At 37.6% G+C, this 19555-nt stretch overlaps 1 protein-coding gene across 4 annotated transcripts in view; it reads right to left on the reverse strand.

Moving 5' to 3' along the window:
* The window catches only part of LOC135219238 (RING finger protein 207-like), a 206740-nt gene that overhangs the window by 142327 nt on the left and 44858 nt on the right, over nucleotides 1-19555 (reverse strand). For 2 of the 4 annotated variants that reach the window (XM_064255834.1, XM_064255831.1), the window contains exon 5: nucleotides 555-629. The exons of the other annotated variants lie outside the window; for them this stretch is intronic. In XM_064255834.1, the coding sequence (XP_064111904.1) occupies nucleotides 555-629 (75 nt within the window). The remainder of the gene's footprint in view (nucleotides 1-554; nucleotides 630-19555) is intronic. 4 annotated transcript variants of the gene reach the window in all.

Here is a 19555-nt window from a genome sequence, read left to right on the forward strand (position 1 = left end):
TCACAATGATCAAACTGATTGTACTTCTTTTTGCGAGTAATTTCTATTCAACAATACTACGTACATCATAATGTGAAGTTTACATCGATTCTACATTAAACAATAATATAACCAAATAACGAACTAATGAGGTAACCGAAAACTAGCAACTACAACAACGTATACTATATACTGTCTAACAAAATGAGATTGCTCTATGGCGGGATGACTATATATATATATATTATTAAATATATATTACTATATATATATATAAATAATATCTATATATATATATATATATTATATATATACATATTAATATATATATTTATATTTCTATCATTAATAATATAATATATGCATATCATATATATGTATATATATATTTTCTTGTATACAATATATATATATATATAATATGCATATATGCATATATATATACGCATACATATTCATTGTGATACTATACGTATAATATATGTATATATATATATATATATATATATATATATATATATATATATACACAGAGAAAAAAAAGAGACATATATTTCGAAAGTGATCTAACTTACCACTGCCGCCCTGTCCAATTTCTGCCGCGCCTGGGCGTAGGCTATGTCGATGGGGATGAGCGTCTCTCCAGGAAGCTACAAGAGGAGAGAATTGGGGGATATAACAAGCCAGGTCATTAGTTCAGGACCAGGGATTGGGTTAGTCCTACAATAACAGGCAACGGCACAGTATTAAACACAGTTGCTATAAAGGACGAGAGAGATAGAGAGCTATTAAACCAAAGGATGATGTTATTCCCACAATGACTACATTCTCTGGTGGCTTTCTTTCCTACGAAATGAGTTGCCAAATTGTTTACAAGGAAGGGAACACAGTACAAATGGGCTGGGAAATAACTTCACTGTTATTATAAACAAGAAGTCAAGGGTTGTCATTACACAGAAGGACTTTTGCAAAACTTCTCGTTTACTCTACGGAACAACATCAAAGTGGAAAAGAACATCTAGAATAGTCAGTGAAAAAGATGAAAAAAGAAACAATGACGGTCGAAATGTGCCACATGAAATTCTTATTTCTGCTACTCAGTGTTCACTCTTCATTTAGACATTTCTTACGGTTTTGCTACTATAATACCTACAGCCATTCGTAGTGCATGTCTTTTTCATTTACTACATACCTTTATGATCATTAAAACCAGCGTCATTATCGTTTTAGAAGTTACTATACTTATTTGAAATTCGAACAAATATTGGTACCAGCATTCGTACATGTACTTGAGTATGAACGTATTTCTATTATATAAGGCAACGATGATTGTACGTATATGTATATTTTTTGTGCACAATAAATTGTTTCCTCTCTCTCTAGATAGGCACAACTCTCCATTACAACATACATACATTAAATTTATAGCATCTCGGTAATTGTTGATCTATTTCACTCTTTAATAGGGGGGTGGGAGCAAGTTACTTTCTATGACAGCAAGTGTCAAACCCCTTGAAGAATACAACATACTGAAGTTTTGGCGTAGTTTAATCTACCTGGAGTTTTAAAAACCAACGAGGTTCTATTTTCAACCAAGAACAAGTACAAGAATGATGTATGGGGTATTTATACCGAAAGTACACGGTAAGAGACGACCAATCACGAATCAGGAATAAAGATGACCTTTATCCACATGAAACATGAACCATTCATTGTGAATGATCTTGCCTTGTTGACGCAGCGTGCCAGCCTTCAGTCCTTATTCCTACTTCCTTCACTAACTCTTCATAAACAAAAATTTCAATATCAAATGCTTCTTCCGTAACTCTCGAAAAGCACAATACAGCGACAGAAGGCGCACTCTCCATTCCTTCGTAACCCGTCTTCCGACCGAGTTTAAACTTACGTATTCTGTTCCGACTTCTACCTTGAAAACACCATCATTCCTATTCCGTGTTTCCACTGCGGGAGAACCGGAGAACAAATAAACAAATGAATCACGTGTTCTTTTACTTCCATATGCCATACATCCGGACAAGTTAGCTTCCTTGTATGAAAGGGGGATCATGACTCAGCAATTTAATTGTCCGTGTCTTATCGCTCCTTTGTGTCAAGATTGGTTTCAAACAGACCAGCCACTCTGACCTTCCTAAAAGGGAACAGCTTGCACGGATGAAATAAACTCCTTTATATTCATATATTCATCTTGTTTGTTCTAGTTAATAGCGTTCATGTCTTAACTTAATGGGCTGCGATGAGAAGTTATGAAATGGTGAATTTCTAATTCTCTCTCTCTCTCTCTCTCTCTCTCTCTCTCTCTCTCTCTCTCTCTCTCCACACCAAACACACGTGTAGTTGTTTCGAATGTATGGGAAGATAAGAGGGTATTTCTCATTACATAGAAGAATGACAGAGGATCCTTTCTGCTTTTCATGAATATCTATGCCAAGCAAATTGCAACCCCTCACTTAAATTTTGACGGAAGATATGGGAAGAAAGTACCTATCCAACTTTATCATTTTTCAAGCAGAAATTCAAAGGTGTAAATAGACAAGTATCCGAGAAGTTCTGAAAATGTGTTACGTAAGATGTTATGATGTTAAATGGCTTTGAATTTAGAATGACAACTGTCTTTCATCTGACCAGACGGTGATGACGTCATAGTGAATTCTTGAGACAAATTTCTCCTTCCTGAAAATACAACAAACCTTTAAGTTGAATAGCTTAACATTTCTCATTCCCTTCACTGTAATCATTTCATTAACTGATACGAGAGGATTGCAGCCCAATGTTTTCCAGAGTGAGTTTGTTTTTGTTGGCTACTGAAACGTTTATCATATATAGCGAGACCCATCGTCGGAACTGTTACAATTTTGTATAGGAATACTCAAATGGTTTTCTTTGAATCACCTGCTGACAGATTCGTCACTATTTAAACCGATTACCATACATTGGTTGAGTATTTGGAATGCCATGCAAATCATAGTTTATGATAATACTAATTCACACAAACAATTCCATCACGTTACTCTTAAATCATGACATACATAATCATGCACATAGAAAAGTACTATCCCTGACATACAAGTGCTTCAAACTAGCTAACTAACTATATAAATATAAATATATATAAAACTATCTCTCTATCTATCTATACATGTGTGTGTGTGTGTGTGTGTGTACGCAGGTATGTAAAGAGTAGATAGAGAGAGACACACAAGGTATCTTTATGTTTGTGTAACAAGAGACTCAGAAAGCGGTAATTATGAAGGAAAGTGTTGGTTCATGTTGATCAAAAATAAAAAGTAAATAATACTAAGAGAAATTAATTTGTAATCCCAAACAATACTGCATTTAATTTAAAAATAAAACAACATATTCTCATAAAGCTCAATAAAATACTGATAGGTCATCCACTAGATTTCTGAGGGAGACACTGACTGTGACTGGAAAGATTTCGACCTAAAAACAGCGAGAACCGTCGAACCTCTTTTTAAAACACCGACAGGACTATTCGTCGACACCAGAGAGCCAGCCAGTAACCGAAATCAGAATATGAGGTCAAAAAACAATAGAACAAAACCAGAGAAAAGGAAAGGGGAAAGACAGGAACAGTTACAAAGGGGAGGATGGAGATCTTCGAAGGCCCCCTCCAAGTGAACACACATAAAGAAACTACTGGTTAGCAGTCACTTAGGGTCCCCTAAATCCGAGGGATGCCAACCCTCCCCCCGCCCCCTCCGCCGTCCCACCCAACCCTTCGTGAGAGCCATCGCTTCTCGCACATGTCCGGCAATGAATGTCTGCTGGATTTACATCTAAACAATAAGATGACCCTTTTCTTATTACGGCCGGAAGGGATGCCAGCTTTTTGTCACGCCACCCAATGGCATTTGGACTCCTCCCACCTAAGGGAACGGAGACTTTCTGATCTGGAGAGTCCTGCTCTCCTCCAGCAGAAGGAGGTTTCCCGGGGACTTTCATATTCCCGAAAATATGAGTTACTACACATTCCAATTCTTTTGAAGATACGCTTTTCATATTCCTCTACTTTCGCCTCCAAAGAATGAAGCGTCCTCCCGAAATGTCTCCCACCCCGCGGGAATAAAAATTATATCTAATTTGGTTTCTCTTTTATGAAACAGTTAATTTTCTCTGCAGACACAGCGGTGTTGTCATCTACAGGAGCGGAGGGAAAAGGAACTCGGCGCTTTTTATAAATCAAGCGGAGAAAAGAATTAAGGATGAAACATAATTAAATGGCTCGAACCTTTTGGAAAAAAACCCTCTCTCGCGTAGGCTACGCGTCGGCGGATTTTGCAGAAGATGTATACTTTCATTACGTCGCAATGAACAGCGCTGTAAAGTACTACAGGACTCTCCGGGTTTCCCTCCGCCCAGAAGTGGGAGGTTTTACATCATGCATTATAAATTCTTAAGCTTCTGAATATAAAATTTACAGGGGAATTTCAGTCTGCCTTAGAGAACCTTCGACTCGATTTCTTGAAGCGGTATGAGAGAGAGAGAGAGAGAGAGAGAGAGAGAGAGAGAGAGAGAGACCTTACATCTTGTTCGGGTTGCCCCAGGTCCCTCAGTGTGAGACATCTCTAATGTCTACCAGAGTTGCTAGTGGATCTTCCGGTATATTTTGCATCTTCCAATCTTGGATGGTCTGGATACAGCTTAGATATTTGTCGAGCTTATTCTTAAACACACCTACGCTCACTCCAGATATATTCCTCAGATGAGCTAGCAACGCATTGAATAGACGTTGCATTGTCGATGCTGGTGCGTAGTGGATTAATGTCCTGTGTGCTTTCCTTAATTTTCCTGGTATAATTTTGGGCACTATTAATCTACCTCTGCTTGCTCTTTCTGATATTTTTAGCTCCATGATGTTTTCGGCAATTTCTTTTATCTGTTCCCATGCCTGAATTATCATGTAGCGTTCTCTTCTCCTTTCTAGACTATACAATTTTAAAAATTGTAGTCTTTCCCAGTAGTCAAGATCCTTAACTTCTTCTATTCTAGCTGTAAAGGACCTTTGTACACTATCTATTTGTGCAATATCCTTTTGATAGTGTGGCTACCATATCATATTGCAATATTCAAGATGGACTACGAACATACGTTTTATAAAGCATAATCATGTGTTCAGCTTTTCTTGTTTTGAAGTGCCGTAACAACATTCCAATTTTTGCTTTACATTTTGCCTATAGAATTGCTATTTAATCATTGCATAACATGTTCCTATTCAACATCACACCAAGGTCTTTAACTGCTTCCTTATTTGTGATTGTCTCGTTATTAGGTCTATATGTATATAGCTTTCCTTCTCTATCTCCATAATTTATTGATTCAAATTTATCAGAGTTAAATACCATCCTATTTACCTCTGCCCAATCATATACTTTGTTAAGGTCTCTTTGTAACACGTTCCTATCTTCATCACAAGTAATTTCTCTACTTATTCTTGTGTCATTGGCGAAACTACTCACTACCGATTCCTTAACATTACTGTCTATGTCTCCAATCCTAATAACAAACAGCAATGCAGCTAGCACCGTACCTTGTGGCACACCGGATATTACCTTAGTTTCATCCGATTTCTCATCGTTTGCAATAACTATCTGTTTTCTGTTGTGTAAAAATTCTTTTAACCATCTTCCTATTTTGTCCACTATATCATGTTTTCTAATTTTCTTTGCTAATATATTATGATCTACCTTGTCGAAAGCTATTGAAAAGTCTAGATAAACCATATCTGTTTCTTTTCCGTTTTTCATATTTTTGTATATGTTCTCACGGTGGACTAACAGTTGGGTTTGTGTACTTTTTCCGGGTACAAAACCATGTTGTCCTATATTAAACAAATTATTTTTTATGAAATGCTTCATAATATTTTTCTTCATTACCCTTTCATACACTTTCATAATATGTGATGTTAGACTCACAGGCCTATAATTACTTGCCTCTAGTCTTGATCCACTTTTGAAAGTAGGGGTAATATATGCTAATTTGTGCTCATCATAAATCTTGCCTGTATCTACACTTTGTCTTAATAATATTGCAAGTGGCTTTGCGATAGAATGAACTACTTTCTTTAACAAATTAGCAGGGACACCATCAGGCCCAGCTGCAGCTCCATTTTTAATTTCATTAATAGCCTGCACCATATCCGCTTCATTAATATCTATGTCTCATAAATATTCCCTATTTTCATCCTTTATTTCTGTATCATTATCTTCATTATCAATTCTAGGGGTAAATTCTCTCTTATATCTTTCTGCCAATATGTAGCATATTTCCTTTTTTTCATTCGTTAATCTCCCTTCAATTCTTAGAGGGCCTATTTCTATTCTTCTTTTATTCATTTTTTTTGCATACAAGTACAATAGTTTTGGGTTTTGCTTGATATTTACTAGGGTTTTTTCTTCCAAGTCCCGTTTTTCATTTTCTTTTGATTGTATAATCTTTTGTTCTGCATTTTCCATCTTACTTTTTAGTTCCACCACTTTCCATGCATTTTGTTCTTTTGCAAGACCTTTTTTCCACTTTCTGATTTTCTGGAACAAGATCCTTCTGTCTCTTGGTATGCATGACTGATGTTTACTTTTCTTCTTCGGTATATATTTATCCACTATATTCTCTAATTTTATATGATATCTCCGTATTTACCTGTATATCATCACTTACGAAAATGTTATCCCAATCTTTGTTTAATTCTTCATTTATTTCTGATCATTTTATATTTTTACTGTAGAAGTTGTATTTTTCATATCCTTCCCACTTTTTCATCTCTTGCTTATCTCTGTTTTCACTTGCTTTGGAATGGACTGTTAATTCTATGACATTATGGTCTGAAATACTCGCACTGTAAACTATTATTTCTTTAACATAATTCACCTCATTCACAAATACTAGGTCTAAAGTATTCTCCTTTCTTGTTGTCAAGTGATTTATTTGTTGAATGTTGTATTCTAATAGCATATCTAATAGCTTTTCGAATCTTCTGCACTACTACTACTCTCTTTTTTATATGTATAAATACAACCACAATCTTCTATTCGTTCTTTCCAATCTACAAAAGGAAAGTTGAAGTCTCTGGATAGGAGAATAGTCCAGTCCTATCTGATCTATAAGTTTGGAACCCTTTTATTTGATCATCATTACCAGTCTCTTGGGAATACCAGGTTTTGCTTATATTCATTATATCTATTTTCTTTTCAATTTGGGTTAGTTCTTCTAAGAACTCTATTTTTCTTTTTGAGTTGCTCGTAACTAAACCCTGCGTATTCATCACTATGATGGTTTGTGTGTTATCTCCTTCATTTAATATGGGTAATAATAAGGATTTTCCCATGTCTCTTTCCTGTTCTGGTATGTTGTTCTTTTCTCCATTTCCAGAAATTCTGACATTAAAAAATCCAACTTTTCCAATATATTTGATCTTCATTCATCATAATTATTCATTTTGTGTCTGAATCTGCAATTTTCTCCATATCTGCACCATCCCCTAGCATCGTATATACAGTATTTATCTCTTTAGCTGTATCTTGGAGCTGATGCTTGGAAATTCTTTGCTGACACTCCATATCGCGGTGATGGCTTGCTTTTTTCCTTCACCTCATGTTCTTTGTTCATCTCTTTATTTGTTTCTTTTATATTTTGGATTTTATTATTTAATTGATTATTTAATTGATTTTGATTCATGGCTAGAGAGAGAGAGAGAGAGAGAGAGAGAGAGAGAGAGAGAGAGAGAGAGAGAAGAAGAGAGAGAGAGTGAGAGAGAGAGAGAGGAGAGAGAGGAGAGAGAGAGACGAGAGAGAGAGAGAGAGAGAGAGAGAGAGAAGAGAGAGAGAGAGAGAGCTTTCACTGAAATTTTTGGTATACGTTTAAGCCGATATTTGAACCTTTCAAGGTAATGGTAGTTTACAGCAAGGGTTAAATAAGTGTTAAGTCCTCGAAGACCGACATTTTGATATTATCCAGTATATTAAAAGTAAAAGTTTAAGACGTCAGCAAAAGGTGGTTATTAACGTTCACTACCAAGTAAAAGTATCTTTGGATTCATCTGTTCAAATGGGATGTTTTCCGTTAATTATAACTGGATTTGTAAGTTAGAGAAATGACGCAGCAGCTTTGCTTGTCAATATCAATGTTCACCCACAATGGTTTATATTCTTAATAATCATATAATTTTTTCTGAGAACGCTCTCATCAGAGGGTCACCAGCGCAAACTTTCAATATGAGCAAGTTCATGGCCATTTCAATCATTTAAATATAAAAACAATAATGTTCTGTTTAAATGAGGGCTTCATTGTCGACAGACTTACAACTTCGTCGCTAGAAAGGTTTGGATAATATGACAACAGCAGGATATTTAGTTACCCTTCCACGCAAAAAAACCGAGGGAAACGAAAAGCGAAAAGAAATTGACGCACTGGTTTTCGGAACCCAAATATTGTTTCTCGATATTGGAGATTATGAAGGGTTTGGTCACTGCAGATATAATTTGAAAGCTATGGATGGGCCACGAGCGCCTTTCTACTATGCTGGCTAGCTGTTTCTATAGACAAGAAACAACGTCCATTTGCACGCAGCCTTCTTTAGAGGGCTGTGGATTAAGGCTGCTTGAATTTTTCTTTCCAACTGGATGTACTATGTTTGACAGCTGATTTTGGACTGATAAGACAGCGGACCCTATCTTCATATACATCCCAGTCACAAAATGCATAAAAATACATGAAGCTATTTCACAAAGACGCTGTAACTTTCTTCAACGGTATTTACGTCGTCTGACAGTTACTACAGTGATAAAAATGATCTTTATCTACCCTGTGCGCACTCAATCCCCATGAAAGGTCTCATCATTCGCGTTCACGTCATCTAATACAGCCGAAGCTACTATCTGCAAATACTACGATTTCGAAAAAAGAACAGAATATAGAAGTGAGGCCTACGGCCAAGCATTGGGACCTACGAGGTCATTGAGCGTTGAAATGGAAATTGACAGTAAGAAGGTGTTAAGGGTGTAACAGGAGGAAAACCTCAAAGCAGTTGCACTGTGAAATAACTGTTCGGAGAGTGGAAATTCAGATCGAAGAAAGAAAGAAAAAAATGAACGAAAGTACAAAAGAAAAAAAATGATAAATAAGTTGCAGCTAGGGGCCGAAGGGCCGCTACAAAGACTCTTGAGTAATGTCTACAGTGCACCACGTACGGTGCCCTGACGGAACTAACCCCTTACGGGGACATCGATTTTGGGCTATGGTTCCAAATGAATTTTGATGCAGTATATTGGCCAACATGTAGATCACTTTTCCACTACAGTTTTCAGTTGATCACATACTACGTACCAAAACTTTCCCGTTAGCTGCACCTAAAAAGGAAGATAAGATCCGAAATCGAAGTGAACTAACGGGAGGAACAGATAACAACCAAGTGTTATTTGTCACATGATTGAAGAAAAAGAAAATCAACGAGGAGGTACTATTTCAATTTCAAAATGATTTATGTCGAAAAATAAGCGTTAACTAACTAATGTAAACTGTAATAATTTCAACCGTAATTCTTAATTTTCATTCCTTTCCCTACATGTAAGTAATAAATAAAGGTCTCAAATTTCCCATTTTTTCTGTTTCACGTATCGTATTCCCGCAGTTCCATCTTGATTTGATTTACCATTTCCTAGGGTCTGCCAATTACTTGTAAACTTTCACAGTATAGCTGATGCTGTGCTTTTGTTCTGTATCGACTCCTCTTTGATCTTCATATTGACTCGTATATATTTCTAAGCTACTCTTACCCTCTGTATCTTCCTCCTATCCATTAATACCCATTGTACTAGCCTTTTTCTTTGTACCAACCTTCGTCATTCTATAAAAGTTTCTTTGCTTCACCTATTCCAGTCTCCCTTAAGGCACTCCTATACTCTGTTTTTTTCCATCTGTCCATCCGCCTGTGGTGGTCGCGCATGGTAACACTGCGTCCCGGGCTTTAAACAGTTACGCTATGTCTAAGTTTTAGGGAAATAAAAGGATATCTGGGTGTACATTTGCAACTGAAAAGTGTTTTAATAATTTACTGTATGCGAATTACACCGTTAATATTCGAAATAGGATATTATTTAAAGCCCGGGACGCAGTGTTACCATGCGCAAACACCACAGGCGGATGGACAGATGGAAAAAAACAGAGTATAGTTTTCTGATTCATCTTTAGCCACATCTTATCTTTTGTATCCCTTCGCACCCTCTTTAATAACTCACTGCCTCTTCCTTTCATGTTCCTCACGCACTGTATTCTCCTGCCTCTACTATTATTCCTCGTTCTCATATATTCCCCGCTGCCAATCCTTTATCATCTATTCATCTCGGCGCCACACTCGGCATCAGTGACCTCTGTTGTGATGATGTCAGAGAACTCTCAATAATTAATCTATTAATTAAGCTCTGTGTCACTTATATTAAAGATCACTGCTCCAGTCGGTTGTGCTGGTAACCCTTTGCTTCTCCTGGCTTTTTGTGTCCATTAATATTCTACTGCAACATTCTGCTCTCGTTAAATATATTCGCCTTTTTTATTATTTTCTTTTATTTTGCGCCTTCAATACGTCTTTCTTGTCTGCAATCATTTGTTGTTTTCCACTATTTTTATTTTTTCGATTGCTTTACATTGCAACTGATGCTGTTTATCAACATACTGCTTGGGTTTTGATTTATTTGTAATTCATATTTATAGCAAAATTATATACTTTTATTCCGTTATCTCTACATCTTTGCATAACAGCAGACCAGAAAATAAAGAAAGTCTGCACTTTTGTTAAAGATGCCGTTATGGGATCCTTCTCATTTATACTTTCCTCTTCTACTTCCACGCAGCCCGTCATCTTTCCTTCATGTTTTGGTTCAATTTCTCAATCCACTTTCGTCATATCCTCCTTGCAGACATCTGTGATTACATATCTTAAGTCCGAACGCCTCCTTTAATCCTTCGTTATTCTCGTTGTCTTCTATTTCCTTTTCCTTGTAACTTCTTTTTGACACAACGCTGTCAGACGAATCTATGATCTCCGAAGCTTCCAACTTTTGGTAAAGCAACTTGTTACCATTCGACGTTAATTATTTCTGTGCTCCTCTGTTTCCTTCATTATAGAAAAATATTTTGGTAGAAATGTTTGACCGAACATCTTAACACTGGATTTTGGTTTTGGTTGGAAAAGTTTTGTTTTGTATTTCTACCAACTTCTTGGTTTGGTTTTCACTCGTACTTCTTCTTTATGGAGGCATTCTGCTAAAATCCGCCTCGTCTTCTTTTCGTTGTTCACCTTACCTAGCCCTAGCCTCATATTCCGGCGGCTTTCCCGCCCTCCACTATCATTTTCCCATTGCTTTTTGGTTGTTACAAATATCATTATTGGTCTGATTCTATCTTTATTCTCCAGTGGCGTTGCAAGTTCCACATCTTCTCTCTTCTCTCCTGGACACTTATAAATAGATGATATATATAATCTTCCAAGTGAACTCGTGATTCTTGGCCCAATGTCCCTTTCCTTCAAACATATTTATCATTTCCCAAAGTTTCTCCCCTCACGTATTGACTATTTGTGGTTGCCAAAGTACACAGTTTCCAAGAAGTAAAAGAGGCGGCTGCTGCGACTGGAACAAAAACAAAGTTCAGAAAACAGAGGAGAAACACTGTAATTTCGACGTCTCAAGCAACGGTAAAAAAAAAAACCTTCGTGTGGGAAAAAGAAAAGTGTATTAGGAATGAACAGTGTGTGTGTGCGCGCGCGCGCGCTGGTGATGTATTTCAATAATGATGACCAGTCATTCAAGATTAGATAAAACACTTATGCTGGCATACAGCAAACAATCAGTTTACGTAATTATGAAATATGAAAGAGAACAAAAAAAAAAAGTAAAAAGAAAAGAAAAGAAAGGCCAGTTATTAACCAAGAAATGCAGTATAAAGATGAGAAAATAAAACACGGATTTTGCGATGCATGAAAAGCCAAAAAACTCTAGAGCGTAAAAGGAGGTCATTTTCGAGTAGATTTAACCCAAGATTTTTGAGTGACGATGACCGAACACCGTAATGAGAAAAATGCTTACTGCTTATGAGGACGGCAGGATGTTGCTTCTGAGACCCAAGCTCTCTCTCTTGCTAATAAGGCTGATAGTATTCTTCTGGTTTGTGCGCCAAGAATATGTTCTTATAATATAATCTTAAGACTATGTCATATGTTTCATTGAAACATCTTCTTTCTCTGCATTATTTCCTGCACCTGGCCCGGACATACAAAGGCTCCTTGGCAACTGCTGATGAAAAAAAAGCATCGGTTCTTTAATGATAATCATCATTGAAAGTCAACGCTCTTCAGGAAACAATACTGATTTTAGTATTGACAGTTCGACCTCAAGCATCGTCATACGAGAGAAATAAAAACCGCTAAGTTTGTAAAAGCAGTATTGCGATGATGACAAACCGATTCTTTTAATAGCCATCTAGCGTCAGAGGCTGGGACAGTTTACGGAGAGAAATAGAAGTATATATAGGGTATGTGACGATGACTGTTTACGAAGGGAGAGACAGGAAGCTTAACAGACTTGTTCAAGACCGACACATTTTGGGGATGGACCGCTTTCTTGGGGGCAGGAGAAGGTGAGACGCAGAGCATATTATAGTGCCAGAATAAAGTGACACGGATGGACGGATACTTCTAGAACGTAGATCACGTCAAGCTTTCTTGAACATCTTCGAGGATTCTTTCGCTTCGGAAGTTATCGCCCCAATTCACTTCAACGTTTCTGTAAATCATGACTCAAACTTGATCTCATTTGTGGGTTTCACTTTTGCAACTAAATGTCGACAATCAACTTCCAGCTTTAAAACCAAACGATTACAGTTAAATTGGAAAATAAATTCCACGCTCAACTTTTAATTCATAAATTTGATTTTAAAAAATCAATTTTAGAAACACAAAAGAGGAAAATTGGAAAACACTGAAAGTCTCGCGACTCTGAAATGTTTATAACAACGATAGAACAGAAAAGCAAAATAACAAACTTGGGGATAATGAGCGCAAAAATCTCGGTCCACGGTAAACGAAAGCAGGAAGGAGAACTAATGTTTTCAAAAACGGCTCACACCAATGAAAACAAAAACAGAGAAAATGGTAATGAAACAAAACAATCCCGAGAACTTCGCTCGGCACCAAGAATCAGCAATTCGGCAGCAGCGGCGGGAAAGGCACACCACCCCTCCCTGCAAACATCGATTCCGAACTTTATGTTTGAGAGAGAGAGAGAGAGAGAGAGAGAGAGAGAGAGAGAGAGAGAGAGAGAGAGAGAGAGGAAAAGAATCTATATCAGTATGCATCACCTACACCCACACACACAAACACACATGGTTTCAAATTGAAGGACGGCATCAAATACGAAAACCTTATCAGTATTTAGAACACTGTGTCATATCAAAGCTACCTGGAGACCCCAGTCCTCGCTAAACGTAAACGAAGTTCCTCATTGGACGAGGGGGTTGCGAGCTCGCCTACCCTTTCGGTAGTCGTGAGTTCGATTCCCCGCTCTGCCAACTTGGAATCAGAGGAATTTATTTCTAGTGATTAGAAATTCATTTCTCGATAAAATGTGGTTCGGGTCCCCAATAAGCTGTAGGTCCCGTTGCTAGATACCCAACTGGTTCCTTGTCACGTAAAAATATCTAATCCTTCGGGCCAGCCCTAGGAGAGCTGTTAATCAGCTAAGTGGTCTGGTTAAACTAAGATATACTTAAACTCTCTAAACGATTATGCCAATGTAAAACTAATTTGAATAAGACTTAAGGGTAATTCTAGTCTAACTACATGATTGAAAGTATGGCTGTTATATCCCAATTGTACTTGTGGAATAATCAGAGATAATACCGATGTCCTTAAACCTTCTTTATTTGTCTTCAACCGAAGCTACAGTAATCCTGTTAATCCAATAGCTATATACAGACTGGCGAGATAAGTATTTACGTAGCCAGAGGTAAATGTTAACTGCTCTTTGGTAAATGATCACCAACCCAATATAACAACATATTTATAAAACTGCTGTACTTTAAACAAGCACTTTGTTATATTACTAATAACAGCCAGTTATACTCCCTTGTTCTATCATAAATAAATATAAATATAAGGTATATCAATGGCGCTTGCCATGAAGAATCTAAAAGCAAGTCTTCATCTACGATTTGATAATGATATACGTATAGTCTCATAAATACCTAGGCAACTACAAACAGTATTCACGCATGTGTAAACATCAACCAAATTACAAGGGCCCAAAAAATTAATTCTGTATTCTTATATATATTCAACTTACAAAGGGCTTTGAACCGGCCAAGAAGTCCTGGAAAAATTATAAAAGTAAAAGAAACATTTCCATATATTTGACTGTTATGCAAATAGGTTGAAACACTTAACCCAACTTTTGTCTTTTTTCCTTTAAGCTTCAGGGATGAAGCCGCCGGTGCTCTCTCTCTCTCTCTCTCTCTCTCTCTCTCTCTCTCTCTCTCTCTCTCTCTCTCTCTCTCTCTCTCTCTCTCTCTCTCCTTTATACTAAAATGCTGTTAGCATTTAATCAGAGAAGTAATTCTTTTATTGATATTGATGCTGTACCGATTAAGGAAAAAGTTTCCTTCAATTTCTGAGAGTGGCCGCTTCGGTCATTTTACATTTGGTTCTCTGTTCCTGCCAGATATTTAGGCTCTCTACTTATTTCCTGCACGATCGTCGGCATCTCTAAATATTCTACGATACCACTTCTGAGGAATTTCCCTCTGCCATTTCATCACCATTCATAGTTAATAAAAAGATCATTTGGAATCGGAAATACACTAGTTTGAAACCTACTATCAATTCATACGCTGTGTTTTCCCCAAGGTTCTGGATACAATCGCCGTTGTATAATATTACAAATGAGGATCTTGAACATTCCCTGCCTAATGATAATTCCGATGTCACTTTCCAATTTCCCAGTCTACTGGGAAGAATTTATATCTGACATCAAGGGTTGATGCTAGAAATTCAGAGCATACTGTTCTGAATATCATGCGAATCGAAGAGTTTGTCAGGCATTGCTGGAAAATTGTAAGAAGCTAATATCGAGATAAAGACCTTTGGACTCGAGGGTTGATGAACTATATTCTTATCTTTTATTCTCTGAAAAGCGACCCACTTTTATGGCCGATTCCTTGTAATGCTAGACGCCTCGTCTGCGCTGAAAAGTCCTTCATAATGTTCCGAGATTTGGGAAAAATAACACTTAAAAACGGTAGGAAAAAAGGAATAAAATAAAAAGATAAAACTGCATCTTCATTTCATGCGGATATTTGTCTGGCACAGAAAAGTGCGCAAATAAACAAACGTCATATGAGGTGGAAAGGCAATAAATATGATATTCATATTCATAAGGTTTGATCAAATGGAGTTTTATATTATTAAAAGTCTACTATTTACTTGCAACGCCGAAGCGTTCGCTAATTCACAGAGTCATTTACGAACAGCGTTTTTTTCTCCTATTTGGATTGGAGGATCGATGAGGGATTCGACGCATTTTGCCTCCAGAGGGAAAATACATTCATCTTTTTAGGCCTAACTCTCTCCTTGTGGCCTTCGGCAATGACGCAAACGCTCAATATAGACACTTCGAGAGGCGGCCTTCCTCTTCGTATGTCTAATTTCATATAAACATCGTTAACACAAAACCTGCCATGAGACACTATTCTTAAAGCTAAGAAAGAGAGAGAGAGAGAGAGAGAGAGCTAATGCAGGCATGTATTTTGAAAATCAACCCTCGCGATTGCTTCTAGCTTAACAGCGTGATCATTGTCAACGAGAGTATTATTGTGGAAGACAGTATTGTGTCTCGGTGTTGCAATGGTGAAAAGGCATATGTGGTGGTGTTTCTAACTGCAGTACCGCATTGTGCCAAGCCGTTTAAAGCAGTTTACGCCTGGAGTTGCGTGCGCGCACGGGTGCCAACACAAATGTGCATATATTTCTTTATTTTATAACTCTATTTAACGGATTTTATCTTTAAGAGTTTATGTGAAAAAAAGCATGACTTTCCTAAGACGGCCATTTGTTTACTGAAAGATATTTGCAAACAACAGTAAATGCAGATGTCTTTTATAGGCCCTATGTAGCAAAGAGTGTTAGTGCGTTCTTCTTGGAACTTCGCCTGCATTTGTTCGAATCCTGGAATGGAATAAAGAATTTAGGCCAAAGGTCAAGACCTGAGATCTATGAGGTCATTCAGCGCCGAAAAGGCAACTGAGAGTAAAGGAGGTTTTAAAAATGCAGCAGGAGGAAAACCCCAAAGCAGTTTCACTATCAAACAAATCTTAGGAGAGGCGCAATTCAGTCAAAGGAATGGAAGGGGTTGCAGCTGGGGACCGTCGGGACTCTGCGAAAAACCTTAATAACGCCTGCAGTGCGCCACATGATGTGCACTGACGGCACTAACCCCCTACGGTTAGTGCCGCCAGAGCACCGCTGGAGGCCATTTCATCTTGAATCTACTAACAGCATAAATAGATATGAAGTCAGTAGACATATGTAGCTGATTGTTCATGGCATGCCAGAAGTTTGATCGCTTAACGTTAATTTGGCCTCTATATAGCACTTTGCTTTGTATATTGGCAACATTTTATCCAGTTGGCAAGAGTTGTCCCATTAGGAGGAGTCTGGATTAACCTGTATAATCAACTGCCCACTTTTAAGATTCACAGGTATTTTTCATAAACACAAAGACCTCGTAACATCTCAGCCCCCTTCCTCTTTCTTGGAAATACTGTCACTGAAAAGAAATGAACATTCTTTCCCCTACGGACTGCCACGGAAAGTGAAAGAATGTTTATTTCTTTTCAGTGACAGGTGTATCCGAAGAAATAGGAAGGAGGCTAATATACAAAGCAAAGTACTATATAGAGGCCCAATTAACGTTAAACTATCAAACTTCTGGCATGCCATCAACAATCAGCTACATATGTTTACTGACTTCATATCTATTTATGCTGTTAGTAGATTCAAGATGAAATGGCAATTCTGCAAAACTAAAATGCGTTTCTTCAGATATTTTCCTATCATTGCAGAGTTTACGTACGCTGTCGTAACAAGGGAACTAATGAAAGTCCCCCTTTATAGCACTTTTCAACAAACATTAGAAGTCTTTTTAGCACTTTTCAAGATAACCAAGCACAGATGCTGTGAGCCTGGAGATAACACTGCTATACTTCCCATGCAGTCCCTACTGCTATTCAAGAGATTGTCCCATGAGTGGGTTAAATAGTATGATGCTAGTTTCCTCGACAGAGATAGTGACCAGAAAGCTCCTTACCTCTCAGTAACTGTCACTGCAAGCTTTTCCTCATTTCTAAACCGATTGACTGAAATTATATGACCCTGCTCTGGTATTAAAGACATTAAATGTTTTTCCATCAAAACCACATCGCCGACATTTTCGCATATCTTGAAACTAACGCAATGATGTTTCTTGTACAAAGGACCCAGTGAGTACCAATAGTTCGAGAAAAACAGAAAGAACATGAAACATTTTCTGATATGTTCTTGAAATCAACTGGGTTCTAAGAATCTGTGTGCAATTTCAGATGCAGGACCCGTTTAATTACCTACTCCCGGATTCGTCAGCTCCATCGCTGATGTACTCCAGGTATGAGTCCTAAAGGTGGCACTGAATTGAATATTCTAGGATAAGCCTGACTAAGTCTTTGCATGCAGAGTCCTTGCAGGCAAATAAGCGAAGGGCAGGATTTCTTTTCAAGAAGCACAGTATTCTATTTGACTCGGCAAATCGTGCTCGCAGCAAAGTTCCAACCACAGATTGCGAGAAACACTGATGCTAAACTATACTCTGTTTTTTTTCATATGTCCATCCGCTGTGGTGTTTGCGCATGGTAACACTGCATGTCGGGCTTTAAATAATATCCCATTTCGAATATTAACGGTGTAATTCACATACAGTAAATTATTAAAACACTTTTCAATTGCAAATGTACACCCAGATATTCTTTTTACTTACCTAAAACTTACACATAGCGTAACTATTTAAAGCCCGGGAGACACAGTGTTACCATGCGCGACCACCACAGGCGGATGGACAGATGGAAAAAAACAGAGTATAGTATATTCCGTCAACCAGGCTCTATAGCTACTTGTTTAACTTTGTATCTATTGCTGTTTTTTCTAATCATTTGCGCAATTCCATTTTCAATGGTGTATATTTTGGAAGTAGTTCCATTTGCTCATAAAGACACGTACAGAAAGCTAGTATTTTACAGAGAGAGAGAGAGAGAGAGAGAGAGAGAGAGAGAGAGAGAGAGAGAGAGAGAGAGAGAGAGAGAGAGAGAGAGAGAGTCTTGCTTACAGATAAAAATATAATGTTAAATCTACCTGACATTTTCATGCATTCATTCAATAATTCAAAACATTCAAGGAATATCCCTCAGTCAGTAATATCCTCGTGCCTAATAAGCATTCTGGACCTAACACAGACATTAATGGTATTCATATTATCCAAAAGAAATCTGACCCTAAAGAAGTCTGGCAAGAAAAAAGGTGGTGTTTGAACACCAATCGATAATCTCCCAGAATTCTGGGGCCCTGTTTCGACTCTTAAGTTTTTTATGTTGTAATCAGACTGTGCTGACTAGAGGCAATAAACAAACATTACCGTAGTTTCAGGAATTACCTAAGGAGATGGTAAGGCGGGTGTTGGGGGGAGGGTGTTGGGTTTGGATATGGGGCGGTGAATTGCATGCGTCTACTTTACGAAAAGGCTAGATGAAATATAACGATTATTAAACTTGACGATATGTCGCACTTGTCATTCAGGGGAAGTATTGTCAATTGATAACACTTTTAAACGTTACACCACAGGAACTAAGGTTGTGGTGTTTTCAGAACTGCTCCTTATATGTCTGCATGACTCAGGAGTAATAGCTAAAGCAATATGGAAAACTACAAGAAAATATGGGACATAAGCCAGTTGAGAAACCGTTGTTCAGACGAGTTTACTTTTAAATTTTTTAGGTTAAAAGTTGATTAGCTGGTCAGCAGTGTCCACATTTGCCCGTTTAGATGTAGGTCCTTTGTAATTATCCACGAAAAATTGACAGTAATTCTACAACCATGCATACTAAATGAGCTACTGTATAAGTAGACTAACCGTTGATACTGATAAGTTACCCATACACTAATCCGTTTTCTTTAATGCTCTACATTATTACAGAAAACCTCACTATTTGATGAGGTACTGCCCCAAATCATTTCTCTGAGTAGGGGGACACCAACAATGAAAACAGTCAAAATTCAAAAGGAATACAGTTATAACAACCACAGGAAAACCGGTGAAAATACTTACCAAAACGTATTTCAACCCTAATCCCTTAGTTCTAATTGGAACTATTACCTGCCAATACAAATGCTCTGGTAATTCTTCAGTGATTGCTTGCTGGCCACATCAAACCAGCATAGAGAACTAGTCAAATAATTCTACTGGCAAATAGA

Source organism: Macrobrachium nipponense, chromosome 1 (assembly GCF_015104395.2).
Source record: "Macrobrachium nipponense isolate FS-2020 chromosome 1, ASM1510439v2, whole genome shotgun sequence".
NCBI classification, from domain to species: domain Eukaryota; kingdom Metazoa; phylum Arthropoda; class Malacostraca; order Decapoda; family Palaemonidae; genus Macrobrachium; species Macrobrachium nipponense.